This window comes from Hemitrygon akajei, chromosome 18, assembly GCF_048418815.1.
Source record: "Hemitrygon akajei chromosome 18, sHemAka1.3, whole genome shotgun sequence".
Lineage (NCBI taxonomy): Eukaryota > Metazoa > Chordata > Chondrichthyes > Myliobatiformes > Dasyatidae > Hemitrygon > Hemitrygon akajei.
The window spans coordinates 23,735,570-23,750,683 of record NC_133141.1 but is presented as its reverse complement, the minus strand read 5'-3'; the positions used below and the strand labels follow the sequence as shown (position 1 = coordinate 23,750,683).

At 38.9% G+C, this 15,114-nt stretch overlaps 1 protein-coding gene across 2 annotated transcripts in view; it reads left to right on the top strand.

Moving 5' to 3' along the window:
• LOC140741200 (uncharacterized) overlaps positions 1–13,445 on the top strand; it is an 83,877-nt gene extending 70,432 nt beyond the window's left edge. For both annotated transcript variants that reach the window (XM_073071096.1, XM_073071095.1), the window contains exons 43-53: positions 112–219; positions 304–357; positions 3,563–3,670; positions 3,900–3,953; positions 4,549–4,656; positions 7,442–7,495; positions 10,298–10,405; positions 10,595–10,883; positions 11,215–11,402; positions 12,263–12,505; positions 12,927–13,445. In XM_073071096.1, coding sequence (XP_072927197.1) covers positions 112–219; positions 304–357; positions 3,563–3,670; positions 3,900–3,953; positions 4,549–4,656; positions 7,442–7,495; positions 10,298–10,405; positions 10,595–10,883; positions 11,215–11,402; positions 12,263–12,505; positions 12,927–13,073 — 1,461 coding nt within the window. In that variant the 3' untranslated portion in view covers positions 13,074–13,445. The remainder of the gene's footprint in view (positions 1–111; positions 220–303; positions 358–3,562; positions 3,671–3,899; positions 3,954–4,548; positions 4,657–7,441; positions 7,496–10,297; positions 10,406–10,594; positions 10,884–11,214; positions 11,403–12,262; positions 12,506–12,926) is intronic.
• The last annotated feature ends 1,669 nt before the right edge of the window (positions 13,446–15,114 follow it).

The window sequence follows — 15,114 nt, the reverse complement described above, 5'->3', positions numbered from 1 at the left end:
ATCACCAGGAGTTGACAATGATATCATCAGTCATTTCCAGACTTAAGTAAATGAAAAAAATAGTGCATCAAGGATACTGATTTGTAATCTCCGTTTTTCTTTTTCTTCTAGGGTGAGCCTGGGAAGCAAGGAGCTCCTGGTTCTGCTGGTGACAGAGGACCCCCTGGCCCAGTTGGTCCACCTGGTCTTACTGGTCCTTCTGGTGAACCTGGACGTGAGGTTTGTGAATCTTTCATGCTACACCTATAATTATATTTTTGTGTGTTCTTTAGCAATCCTGACTGCTTTGTGTTCTCCTAACAGGGCAACCCTGGTGCTGATGGTCCTCCTGGCCGAGATGGTGCAACTGGCGTGAAGGTATGGTGAATAATTTGTACACTAACACCAATGAGGATTAGTAAGTTACTGATAAATAAATTCAAAAATGTAAGTGCTCAATTTAACACTTCACTGAAGATCAAGAATAACATTGTTTACAAAATAGAGCTCCCTTTGTCCGAATCCTAATTCCAGAAAGTAAGATCTTTCAGGATTCTAATTGCAGAAATGCAGCTTCCTATGGAGCTGGGTAAGGTTAGGACCAAATGTCACATAGAATCTAAATAGAACAGTAATTCATTGGTCTGTATCACACTTGGTAATTATAACTGAGAGCCTCTCGACAGTTAAGACTTAACTCGCCAGGTAATTGAAGGGTAGGATATTGTGGAGAAAGTAAAGGCATATGAGATTAAAATTACTAATCATGTGAAGGTTAAAAACCAAGATGGATTGGTTAGACCAAGCAATCTATTTCTATGCTGCTGTTTCTAAATAATCCTGCATAATTCTGAGTGTATCTATAAATTATACTATAGAGGTCCCTAATGTTCCACAAAAGGTAAAGCATTTTCATGTCCTCACTGTGGTGGAAACCTGAATCTCTAAGAATGAAGATTTTTTTAAAAACTAACATATTGTGTCACCCATGTCCTCAATTCAAATGCTCAAACACCTAAATATTGAATGTACACAAACAATGTTGCATCCTTGTTCCTTCCAACCCAAGGACTGCAATTACCCACAGAACTCCTGATGTTGTGTGAAAATATAATAAAATATGAAAATCTATGAAGTTAGGCACTGCTAGCAAAGTCAATAAAATAAAAGAAAAATTAAGAGAAATTAACAAATAACTGGTAACCTACAATAAACAATTAGGTGAAATAATAAAACAGTAGATTAAAAGATATAGATAAATAAGTGGTTTATTCATTGAAAAATTAAATCTTCTATAAACATTGTTAACATTTCTGAACTTCTTACATATTCAAATTCTTTTGCTTCACTGTATTAAATTTAACTGTGATATCTGTTGAATTCACTTTAATAAATATGTATAGGTAATGCTAATGTCAAAGCAGAGAAATAGTTCACAGACCGCATATTTGTGCTGAGATACGGGGAAATGGATATGGATGTACACACGGTTGTTACCGGTCATGTGTGTCTACCAGTTATTACAAGTCAGAATGGAATGGGCATGTATTCAGTTATTACCAGTCACAAAGAGAGTTGGGGATGTACCAGTTATTACCATTGAGTAGGATGGTCATATTACAAGTTACTGCCAGTCACAGAGAGGGGTGGGTCTACATACTGTTATTATCAGTTACAAAGGGATGGATATGTGCCAGTGAAATAAAAGGATTTATGGTTACCCAATTAGTATTAGTCATAGAGAGATTGGTGTTTACCCAGTTATTACCAAGGACAGAAAGGAATGGGCGTGTACTCAGTTATTACGTCTGGAAAAGAAGGGCATGTATAGTTATCACCAATGACTCGTGTACCAGTTATTTCTAATTAAACTAGGATTTGTGGAAACTAATCAGTCATAGTGAGATGGGCATGTTCCCAATTATTACCAGTCACAGAAAGAGAGGGTGTGTTTCAGAAACCACCATTCACAAAAGAAGTTTGGTATGTACCAGTTATTATGAGTTATAGTGAGATTCGCATGTACTCTGTTATTACCTATCACTGGAGGATGGACATGCACCAAGTACTACCAATCACAGAGGACTGGCACAAGTCCTGTTACTATGGCACTTTTTGGCAAATATTAATGTATCCAGTTATTACCAGTCACAGAGGCTTAGACATAGCCCCCAAGTTAAAGAGACAAAGAGTGGGAATAAAGGGGGCCTTTTCTGGTTGGCTGCCAGTGACTAGTAGTGTTCCACAGGGGTCGGTGTTGGAACCATTTCTTTTCACATTATATGTCAATGATTTAGGTGATGGAATTGATGGCTTTGTGGTCAAATTTGTGGATGATACGAAGATAGGTGGAGGAGCAGGTAATACTCAGGAAACAGGGCATCTGCAGAAAGACTTAAACAGATTGGGAAAATCAGCAAAGAAGTGGCAGATTGAATACAAGTGTATGGTCATGCCCTTTCGTAGAAGGTAGAAAGGTGTAGACTATTTTCAGAATGGGGAGAAAATCAAATCTCAGAGGTGCAAAAGGGACTTGGCAGTCCTCGTTCCAAATTCCCTAAAAGTCAACTTGCAGATTGAGTCAGTGGTAAGGAAGGCAAATTCAATGTTAGCATTCATTTTGAGGAATGGAATATAAAAGCAAGGATGTAATGCTGAGGCTTTATAAGGCACTGGTCAGACCACTCTTTGACTACTGTGAGCAGTTTTGGGCCCCTTATCTAATAAAGGATGTGTTGGCATTGAAGAGGGCCCAGAGGAGATTTACAAGAATGATTCCAGGAATGAAAAGTTTAACATACAAGGAGTGTTTGATGCCTCTGGGCCTGTACTCATTGCAGTTTAGAATGAGGAGGGATCTCATTGAAACATATTGAATATTGAAAAGCTTAGACAGAGTGGATGGGGAGAGGATGTGTCCTATAGTGGCTGAGTCTAAGACCAGTGGGCACTGCCACAGAATAAAGGGACATCCATTTAGAACAGAGATGAGGAGGAATTCCTTTAGCCAGAGGGTGGTGAATCTGTGGAATTCTTTGCCACAGATGGCTGTGCAGACCAAGTCATGTGGTATATTTAAGGTGGAGGTTGATAGGTTCTTCATTAATCAGAGCGTCAAAGGTTACAGGGAGAAGGCAGGAGAATGGGGCTGAGAGGGATATTAAATCAGCCATGATGGAAAATCAGAATGGGCTCGATGGGCCAAATGGCCATTAACAGTTACAGTATTTATCCATAATAATAATATTCAAGATTTTAAACATGTTTATTGGGTCTTTGTGTGGCATCAAGTGTTAGAGCCATGTATGATCATTTGAAAGGCCATGTGGACTAATATTTGCCTGCTGTAACCATCTATAAATAATTCCCCTTCCCTACTTTCTCCCATCTTCCCTGGATCCTTCTCTGCTTCAAATATTTATCCACTTGTCCCTTAAAAGTATTCTCCCTTCAACCGTTCATTAGGGTAAAGCATTTCGTATTCCAACAGACATGAGGAAGTGAAAGCTCACACTAAAAAAGATTTGTTTCAAGCTTTCCTCCATTGATTGGTTCATGGTGACTTTGTGTTTCTTCCTAACAGGGTGAGCGAGGTCAGACTGGTCCTGCTGGTGCCCCTGGTGCTCCTGGTGCCCCTGGCGCTCCAGGTCCTGTTGGCCCAACTGGCAAACAAGGAAACCGAGGTGAAGCTGTAAGTAGCTGTGGCTTCAGAACATCTATACTATTTAATTTACAGCAGCTGTTCAATAATATGCAAAAATGGCTGCACAGATCACAAAGATATTAAATACTGATTTTTTTTACACTTTGCTATATTTCTGCTATGCAAGTAACTTTGATCACTGGCAATCTTTGCATCGATCGTTTATCATGGCTGTATTTTATTACCAAACTGATAACATTATTTTCCTTTGATTTAGGGTGCTCAAGGTCCAATGGGTCCTGCTGGCCCTGCTGGTGCCCGTGGTATGCCTGTGAGTAATCTTTGTAATTTACCGTTTTGTACAAATCTGGTGGGTTTGTTCAACTAGGTTGAATTTGGTAAAAGCTTAGGTTAAAAATTCAGATTTAGTGTTAATAAGAGAGCGAACTTATTGCATCATGCTGAGGTAATGCTAGTTACTGAAGAAATGAGGTCGCATTTCAGAGACTCCTAATTTAGTAGTAGCACAGAATTGTCTCAAAGACAGACATTTTGGGAAGATGGAATATATCTTTTCATTATCAAAAGGAAAGCACCAGTCCTCCAATGGTGTAGGTGCTTTACTTACCTTTACCTGATATCCAGACAGTCTTTACCAAGGTTTAGATAGTATATGCACACATAGCTGTTAAAATATATATGTGCTCGGAATAACATTCAAGTATAATATCTTATTTTTATGCCTTGATTAAAATAATGCCCAATTCAGTTTCACAAAAACATGTGAAGCTCACATTGTCATATATTCCTGAAATGACAACATGATACTGTCTATTTTTGATAGTTTTAGTTCAAAAATGAGAATTCCAGCAGTGAAACTTGATGACAAGCCTGTTTTAACCTCCTGAACTTAATCTCCTCTTCAGGGTCCTCAAGGTCCTCGTGGTGATAAGGGTGAAGCAGGTGAAACAGGTGAAAGAGGACAGAAAGGTCACAGAGGCTTCACTGGTCTGCAAGGTCTACCTGGACCTCCTGTGAGTACTTCAATTAGGTTTCAATTTAATGTCAGAGAAATGTATACAATATACATACTGAAATTATTTTTTTCTTCACAAACATCCACGAAAACAGAGGAGTGCCCCAAAGAGTGAATGACAGTTAAACGTTAGAACCCCAAAGCCCCCCCCCACTCCTCCCTCCAACGCATAAGCAGCAGGAAAGCAACGACCCCCCCACCAGCAAAAAAAGCATCGGCACCCTCCACTGAGCACTCAAGCATGCAGCAAAGCATCAATAAAGATACAGACCTGCAGTACCCCAAAGACTACTCATTCACCCAGTATTCAACATACCACAGGCTCTCTCTCTCCCTCATAAGGGAAAAAGAGGTGTCCCCATTTCACAGAGAGAGGGGACACATAACAAAACAACTCGCCGATTTATGATGTTATAAGTCTGTTGTGTCGCTTTTTCCGAGCTCTGTTCCCAAAGATCTCGGGTCTCTGGGCACACAGCCAGCAGCCAGCTCGCTGCTTACGACTTTCTGTGTACTCTGACGACACAACAGGCAGCGGCACTGACCTCGAGTCTACCCACCTCCCGAGTCACGAAAATCCTGCACCCCGAAGGCGCACAAATCTTCCAGGTTGCGTCCTTGGCGTATCGAAAAGCAGCTGGTCATGAGACACCGAGAGTGGGTCCCATTTCTGCAAAGAACCAAAGTCAGTGTGTAACTCCAGGTCAGGGTCTTCAAAAGAACCTTGAAAAAGGAAAAAAGAGATATCAAAGATAGAAATAGAGCTGTTTCCGAAGATGCAAGCAAAGGAGTTGCCGTTAGGTGCCATCATCCTCCTAAGCTGCACCCCAGTTCAAAAATTTTTAACACAGTTCAGGCTGTACAGTTCATAGTGTAAACCTATTGGAACCTATTTCATTTTGTGGAGGGTCCTTTATATTATTATATTATCTTACATTATATTATGTAATGTATCACTGTATCTGTATGCATATTTGCATTCATATTGCATCTCATCATACACTGGAAACCCTTTAAAACACTTCATGTTCAGTGAATTATTTTGAACTGCAGTGAACCAAGCAAGTGACTGAAGCTAGACAACCAAAATGCACCCAGCAAAATCCCACCAACATTGAATGAAAATTATAGCCATAAAAAACCTCGTTTTGGAGATATTCGTTAGAACACCAGGAGAATTCTCCTGATTATCTTTCAATCGTGCTACAGGATTAGTATTATCCTGAAGAGGCTTGCATGGCTTTGACTTTAATGAGGCAGAAACACCAACTTAGCTGTGAGAACACCATTTTTATGCCCAACTGATAAAAGGAGTTGAAATCCACCTGACAGTAAAGGCAGTGTGTAACGGAACCAAACCAGAAGACCCAGTTTCACAACCCTTCGGCATAGAAGTTCAGTTATATGGCAGTGGTGGCAATTGAGGCTCAACAGTTAGATCTAGTCCCTTAGGTGGGGGGGGGGGGGAATTATTTGAAGTTCCAGCTCCTGTATATCATCCTGAGATCCTACACAGTCAAGTTCAAGTCTGGATGTGAGTTATAGAGAGAATTGAGTTTGTTGGAGAGTCCCCCTAACCCCATCCTCACCCCTCCATGATCACTTTACTGCTTCAAGGATGAGTATCTGGTTGAAAAGTTCAGAGGTATCCTTCACCCACAGAATCATATTGTAACAAAGGGGTGGAAGAGGCAAAATTAAAAGATAATATTAAGGCATTGATTATTATTGTTGTTAAGAATACATATAATACGTGAAGTTGGGCATATGTTTAGTGTCGAGGCACAAGAGACTGCAGCTACTGGAATCTAGAGCAAAGCACAAACTGCTGAAAGAAACTAGTGGGTCGAGCAGCAACTGTGGAAGCAAAGGAATTCTTAATACTTCATTTAGCATAGCTTAGCATTTAGCATTCCATTCTCTCGAAATGGCCTCCACCTCCGCGTACAGCAATCACCTGTATCTATCCTCCTCTTCTCCAAAGTTATTAGGAACACAGGATTAGTTTCTATTTACTCAGCTGAATGAACTGATGGCATTCTACTCCAACTCATCAGTATAGTTGGTGGACACAAGTTCAAACCTACTGTCATGTTGACTATGAAAGTACCAGATTGTCTTAAAAAAAGCATTCTGGTTCACTGAAGACCTTTAGGGAGGAAGATCTGTCCTTACACAGTGACCCAACACCCACAGTAATGTAATTGATTCTGAGCAGTCCTCCAAAAGAGCTTAGCTGGCCATTTAGTTCAAGGGTAGTTAGGGAGGGATTGCATTAAATCCTAATCTTCACGGTGATACCATGTGAATGGATGACAAACTAAACATGTGCCTTCTTCTTACTGTGGATTGTAAATCTGCAAACATCTAATTTTGGATGCAAGTTTTTTCCAGGATATTTTGAATTTTTTTTATGATTTTGTCTCTCATTTTAAAAGAACTCTTAAAAAAGGAACAACTTCAATATTATAAAACCAACCTCTTATTTAATACATCAACCCTATCAACAATACCCATCCACCTCCTTAACCTTCCTCCAAAACATATCAATTTGTCTCTTAATCTTATTGGCTTCTTCATTTGTCCTCATCTGCAGTGTAAATTTCAATGAATTGAATCCTATCCAACTGCCCAGCTGGGTTATGCAGATTTGAACCTCTTAGGTGTAGGAATTTCAGAACTGTTTTGCTGTTTACCTGTATTCACCAGTTTGTGAAGTTCATTCTCTTTTTTATATATTTATTCTGAATACGTGACATTTATGCTCTTTTTGTCTTTTCCAGGGCCCTGCTGGTGATCAAGGTGCTGTTGGTGCTGCTGGTCCTTCTGGTCCTAGAGTGAGTATTAACCTCAATTTTGTATTAAATTCTCATTAAGCAAAACATCATGCAAAAAATTTCCAGAGCAGAAATTATGGATAGAATACCACAACGTGAATAATACTCTCCAAATTCAGCTCATTTCAGATTAAAAATTGATAGTATTTCAAATTTGTACTATTTAGTAGATATGGTAGCTTAGTGAGAGTGCCAAGTTAAAAGATGAAGTACTGAGAAAATACAAAGTACACAAAGACAGGTACTAAGGTCTGGTCACTTGTGACCAGGTATCAAGAAAATTCACCATGACAGCTGCCTAATTGTTGCAACATCATAACTGGGATTATATCACATCTACTTGGTCTGATGAAACTATGTGTGACTCTAGTATCACAGTACGCTTCAGGTTCTTTGAAGTGGCTCAACTATAAAAGTCATCAGTATTGACAACTTGGGATGAGCAAGGCAGTCTTACCAGTATCAAATACATGAGAACAATACAAACGAAACCCTAAAAACAACAATCCATTGTTTAGGTCTTCACCCCATAGAAATATTGAAGATGGTCAATCTGCATTATATTGTACTAAATACTATAATTAGATACGATATATTACATATGACTTCAACCTCACAATTCTTTTGCTCCTTTGAGTCTGATATCTTATGTTCTCTAAACTCCAAGACTCTCTCTAAAACTCAACTTTACTACTTTCTTACCATCTCAGCCATTTAAATATTTATTTTTGGCAACCCTTTGTCTTGGTATCTGTGGTCTTCTATTAAATTTTAGGCTGGACAATATTTCTACTAAGTCCTTTGGGACATTTCTACCTCAGGTTTACATTCTCATCCAATTCCCATATCCTTATAATGTGCCTGGTATTCAAAGATCTATTGATCCTACCTTGCCATGAGTTTACTTAACCATTCACCATCCACAGCTGCCTGATGTACAGAATTCCAAAAGTTTGCCCCCAAGAAACCTGTCCTGACCTGAGTCCCACATAGTATCATTATATCGCTAGACATTATCCAATAGAACTAGACTCTCCAGCCTAGGCCTTCTATTCTCCTCACAGTTTACTATCATACATAGGTTTGTATCACCAGAGAGCATAAAAGGATTTTATCCTTTCATTTCAGCCATTAATACAAGTTGATTTCCCTTTCATAAAACCAAGTTGATGCTGCATAATAACAATCGATTTACTAACAATCTATTTCCATCTCTTAATAACAAATTCTAGTGTTTTCCTGACAACTGATGAGTTGACTGCCCTTGAGTTCTCAATTTTCTCACTCCCTCCTTTCACAATAGTTGTTTCACTTTCCGATCTACTAGGGCTATTCCAGATTTCAGGGAATTTTGGAAGATTACCAAAAATGCATCTGTTATCACTACAGCAATTTTTCTTTCAACTCTAACATGCTGTCCATCTAGTCCAGGAGATTAGTTCGTTTTTAGTCCCTTTAATTTCTCCAATACTTTCCCTTTCACTAACATTGTTTGCTGTCATTAGATCCTTGTTACCCAGGAGTTCTAGTATATTATTTATTCCTTCTAATGTGAAGACAAAGGTGAAATATTATTTTAAAATCTCAACCATTTTCTTATTCTCTATTATAATTTTGTTTCCCCTTTCTCTAGAGATTCCCATACTATGAGATTACTAATTAACCCCTCTCATTTCAAGTTGAAGTTTGATTATCAGTCAACCATACATAAAACAATTTCACAAGACAAGATCTAAAATGACCTGTTTCATAACTGGTTCCATGACATTTTGCTTCCGGAAGCTCCTGAATAGATTCTGTAAACCTACCTTCCATATTACTTTTGTCCATTTCATGAAAATTAATGATGCATTCACTGTTGTATTACCTTTTATTGAAGATGCCAGTTACTTCTTGATTAATAGTCTCTCTAACCGTGCAGTTGATATTGGTTACCTTGTAAGCCAGTTTCTAAACAGCTTCTTGTCACTTCTTGTGTCTAATTCTTCACGTATTGATTGTACTACCAATGCAAGATCATTCTCTATTACTTACGTTAGGCCATTCCTCAGTGCTAGCAACTTCTCTGCTTGTCCGTTTTGTTTGCCCTTTCTAATTGTCAAGGATCTTGGAAGTTAGTTCTAACATTTTAGTCACCATGCATATTTCCTTGATTTAACCTCATTTATCAAAACATTTTGATTTTTAAACTCTCTACCTTCCCTCTTACTGTCAACACCCACTTACTATGACCCAAATTGCTATTTTGTTCACTGTTCTTGACCTATTTAAATTTATAAGTTTCTGACCCCCTGAACCTAATATTACATCACACCAACACTGAGCACCCCCCGACACACACACTTTTTAAAATTTAATGAGCCAATAAAATAATGAGCCAACTGCCATCCCAGTTTAAGAGAATGCCTCTGTATGGAATAGCTCTCTGCCTTACTGCTGGTAACAGTGCCAATGACTAGGAACCTTTGTCTTCTACATCATTGTTTAAGCTTTACAGTCAACACTTTGATTCTTCACCAGTTTTGTAGTTGGCAAAAGAAGTAATCCAAAGATCATCACCAATGTGATCCTGTGTGTTTCAGTTTTGATCCCAGCTCCTCAAACTTGCAGATTTACCTTTGCCACTGGCACCATGTTGGGTCACAACAAATGGATTCTCCCCCTTCCTACTACATCCTTCTCTCACTGCAAGTAGTTATTGCTTACAAGGAGTTGTTGCTTATCTATTAATGATTTTGTTTTGATTTAAAGAGATAAAAGTTTGAGCTAGTTTGTAACTGTGTTTGTTGCTTCCCATTTCAGGGTCCCCCTGGTCCAGTTGGGCCAGCTGGTAAGGATGGTTCTAATGGTCTACCTGGTCCCATTGGCCCACCTGGTCCACGTGGTCGCTCTGGTGAAACCGGCCCAGCTGTGAGTATCATGCCATCTACCAACTGTCCACATTAAAAAGTAGCAAAGGAATTAGTACTAAATTTAACCAAGTTTACACTCATCTTCTCCTTGCTGTTGAAATCAAGACATTCTTTCTCTAGCTCCTCTAGAATCTCCCCCTAAGTACCTGTAACACATTATAATGCTGCAATTGATGTTCCTCAACAGGGTCCTCCTGGTAATGCTGGTCCACCTGGTCCTCCTGGCCCACCAGGCCCTGGCATTGATATGTCTGCATTCGCTGGCCTGTCACAACCCGAGAAAGCTCCTGATCCACTCCGATACTTCCGGGCTGACCAGGCTGCTCCATTCCTTCGTCAACATGATGCAGAGGTTGATGCCACTCTGAAATCCCTCAACAACCAAATTGAAAACATTCGTAGCCCAGAAGGAAGCAGGAAGAATCCAGCTCGTACTTGCCGAGACCTGAAACTTTGTCATGCAGACTGGAAGAGTGGTAGGTAGACATTAATATTAGGATGACATTAGAATGTTAGCCTATGGTATCATGGTAAAAGAAGATTCATTCCTGTCTGACAGACCCAAAATTCTGTTTCAGCTCAATCTTTGCTGAAGTTAGCAACTTACTATACTTTAACAAATGAGCGTACCATTGCATTAGTGTTTTTCTATTGCCATTCTATGTATATTTTTGGTTCATCAGTTTCTTTGGAACATCTGTTCAGCTTTATTTTCTAGATGTCTCCTTCTAAAATAACATTATTTAATAAAAGCGGGAATTTCAATGTTTCAGAGTTCATGCAAGTCTGTTCTGATTTTTACCACAGGTGATTACTGGATTGATCCTAACCAGGGCTGCACACTTGATGCCATCAAAGTCTTCTGCAACATGGAAACTGGTGAGACCTGCGTCTATCCCAACCCTGCAAGTATTCCACGAAAGAACTGGTGGACAAGCAAGGGCAAAGACAAGAAGCATGTATGGTTTGGTGAGACAATGAACGGTGGTTTCCATGTAAGTTCCTTCATAATCATTAACTAAAAACATGAGAGATTAAGAATATAGATCACCAAAAGATTTTGTATCTCCCCCTTGTACTGAAAGAGGATCTTGTACACCAGCTGACCAATTTCAGCATGTGTACAACAATAGGGTACCATTAAACCACTTAGCTACAGTAAGCCAATTGTCCCACTTTGGCTGCCTCAACTCTCGCTACCTCTTTCTCAATTCAATTCTTCATTCTCTGCTAAAGTCACTGAATGGTTTAGTTAATGTAGTGGGTGAGTGGTTTAGCAATGTCAACCAATAAGCCACAGATACAGCCAACAAAGTCTGTGCTGATTTACCCGATTTCAGTATGAGCACTAGTTTCAGCACTGGGGTATCCTTATATCCTTTAATCAGTGTGGGACAAAGTGGCTGGAGTTCATTTTATTCAAATATGTCTCACAACTTCAACTCCTGATAGTCTGATGTCCAGATGCTCTTCTCTCCAACATTCTTTGCTGAAGTCTATTCAGTTACTTGGAGATTTGTCCAAAGCTTTGGTCTAAGCTTTCTCAGAATACTCAATTCTACTTTTAGCAGCTACAGATTTTCAAACGCATTTCTATAATACAATACATACACAGGGAGAAAATCCACTTTTTCTCCCTTTCTAGAAAGGGAGTTTCTCCGTTTTTGAATACAGGTGGTACTGGGATCAGCTGTAGTGCCTTCAATACTTCTGTCTGAGACCGCCAGCAAATAAGTCAGTAAACATAATCTATATCCTTCCCAATCTGTGTATTTTGAGCTAATATAGCATTCTTATAATGAACATTTTTGTAATTTTTCCAGTGTATTGAACCTTCTTTTCCCATCTCTTATAGTTCAGCTATGGTGATGGCAGTCTAACAGCCAATACTGCTGCCATCCAGATGACTTTCTTGCGTCTGCTGTCCACCGAGGCTTCCCAGAATATCACCTATCACTGCAAGAATAGCATTGCTTACATGGACAGAGCTACAGGCAACCTGAAAAAGGCCCTCTTATTGCAAGGCTCCAATGACATTGAAATCAGAGCTGAAGGAAACAGCAGGTTCACATACACTGTCCTGGAGGATGGCTGCACGGTACGTTTTTGGAATTTTATCTAATTAAAGAAAGAATATTAAATATTACATCAATTGCTTTCATAGAAGGGGAACTACATCTGAATGTAGTCTATGTAATCTCTCACCATACTGGGGAAATCATGCATCACTTTGGACAGGTTGTAAGATGAATTGTTTCATGATGGCAAATAATTACAATAGTAATTGAAAGTGATATGATGTGGAATAAATTAGTTAGGTATTCTGCTAATTTACAAAGTACGTGCATATTAACTACTATAAAGCAATGATGACCAAGACCCTGAATCTCCTCTCACTTTGGCAGATGGAGAAACACCGACAAAGATAAACCAGAGTAAACACGAAGCAGAGAATAATTGTTAAGTTATGTTTGAAAAAGAAAAGTAGACTACAACTAAAAATATGTATTTTCTTTCAGAAACATACTGGGAAGTGGGGCAAGACAGTCATTGAATACAGATCACAGAAAACAACCCGTCTGCCTATTGTGGATGTCGCACCTTTGGATATTGGTGGTTCAGATCAGGAATTTGGTGTTGACATTGGCGCAGTCTGCTTCTTGTAAAATAATAAGGACCTCAGTACTTTCCAATCACTTCTAGGACTTCTGCACTGAATGGCTGATCCAATCCATCACTCCATTCATCCACACGCTTACATTTTGGACTTCATGGCCTAGCTGGACAGACGGTGAAAACGGTTAAAATTTATTTATTGTTTTCCTGTAAGATCTTCAGGTCAGGCGAAAGTGTTTACTGATATCTGTTGAAGGCCCTTCCTTGGATTGTACCAGCACAGGTATTACTAATATTCATGCCGTACCAGTCTGTAAAAAGGTTACTAGCAGGAGACTGTGTAAAATATAAAAATGGTGCTATGTTGTAAAACCAGTCTGTAACATGGAGAACAATTGATATAAAAAATGTGGAAAGTACAAGTTGATCTGGGCGTTTTTTTGTGGATTTCTTTTTTTTTTTTTTGCAGACTTTTAAGAGATTCTAAGTACTCCAGTATCTAACTTTGCCTGCCCTCTTTTTCTATCAAGATGAAGGAAGTTTGGAACACAACCTAGAACTTCCCCAGTTTAAGCTACCTCACACTAATGATCTTGAAGGGACTAAACACACAGTAGTAGGAACAGAAGCTGGTGTGGAGTTAAAGACAAGTCCAAATTACTCTCCCACGTCCAGTTTAATTCAGAAAAAGAGTACTTTTTTTAGCTTCTTGTTCCTCCTCCTGGGACAGTTTAGTGAACTAGGGATCCAGTCAAGATTTGATGGTGCTGAATAAAATAATTCTGAAGCTGCCATTTGCTGTTAAAATTTGTAACACCTATTTAACATCCAGTCATTTTACTAAGTAACAATCAGTATTGCAGCAAAAAAATTCTAAAATGAATGATGTGTGATCTCATTTCTAACCAAATCTTGTAAAAAAAAACACAGAATTTTCCCCCTATGTTTTCCAAAGTTAGGCATGTGGATAAAATAAATTCTTTTTTCCTCCTATGACTTATTTTCTCCAACTCCATGCATCTCTAGCTTCTGTGCAATTTTTCTTGTAACTAGAGGGGGAAAAAAAAAGAGGTAGGCTTTTTGGGGGGCAAAACAAACCAAGGATATGTACTATTTTGTATATGTAAAATAGTTCAAATGTTTTTAAATATTTTGCAATACTGGTTTGAAGCATGGTAGATTAGAACATTCCCATCACAACACTAATGATCTTGTTTCTTGTGAAAAGCTTCTGTCACTTTGTACTTTTTTTCTCAACCCACTACCCCTCAACAGCAATAAAGATAGAAAGCTTTTCTATTAAAAACACATTTGTTTTGATTTTTTTTATTTGTATTACGTCCATCCTATGATGTATCTTTGTTGAAAATGTTTATCTATTCTGGGATATTTCATGACAGAAAAATGAACAACACAAATAAAACTTAATTTAAAAAAGTACCCACCATGGTTTCAGCTGTTTTTTGATCAGAGGCTACTCACCATGACCTACAAACAGGGCTGTTACCAGGACAGACCAAAAGAGACATGGTCATTTTAGATCCTGACCAAATTTTCCCTCTACTTTTCTTTTTTTTAAATTCCACCACCCAATGCTCATTGGGTGTCAGCAGCCCTTCCCTCCCTGAGGGAGGATCTCCATTTGTCAACCCATTGGCTGTCTTTTCCCTCTCTGGAGATGCAATAGCAAATTGTTGTACACCGACTGATTATCCCACTGAAACAATTGCAGTGCCCCAAGTATCCTGTAAGAAAATATCAGCCACATTAGCAGAAACCAGGAGGAAACTTTGGTGGGTATCACCATCACCAACTATCTGGTGTTGGAGGAGTTCCACACCAAATTCAACAAGATTTAATCATCAAGGGTGGAGTTTGATACAGAAACAGGATTCAATTGCAACTTAACCTGCCCGCCCAGCAGCTGGACAAAATCAAGTGCAATGTTAATTTAACACCCTATTCATTTTTTACTCTTCACTGAGGCAACACTCTCCTCAACTCCAAGGGATTCCCAGTCAGTGAATTCCATTAAAACTCCCCTCAAAGTTTCACTATGTTATAGAGTGACCATATAAATCCCACATGAAC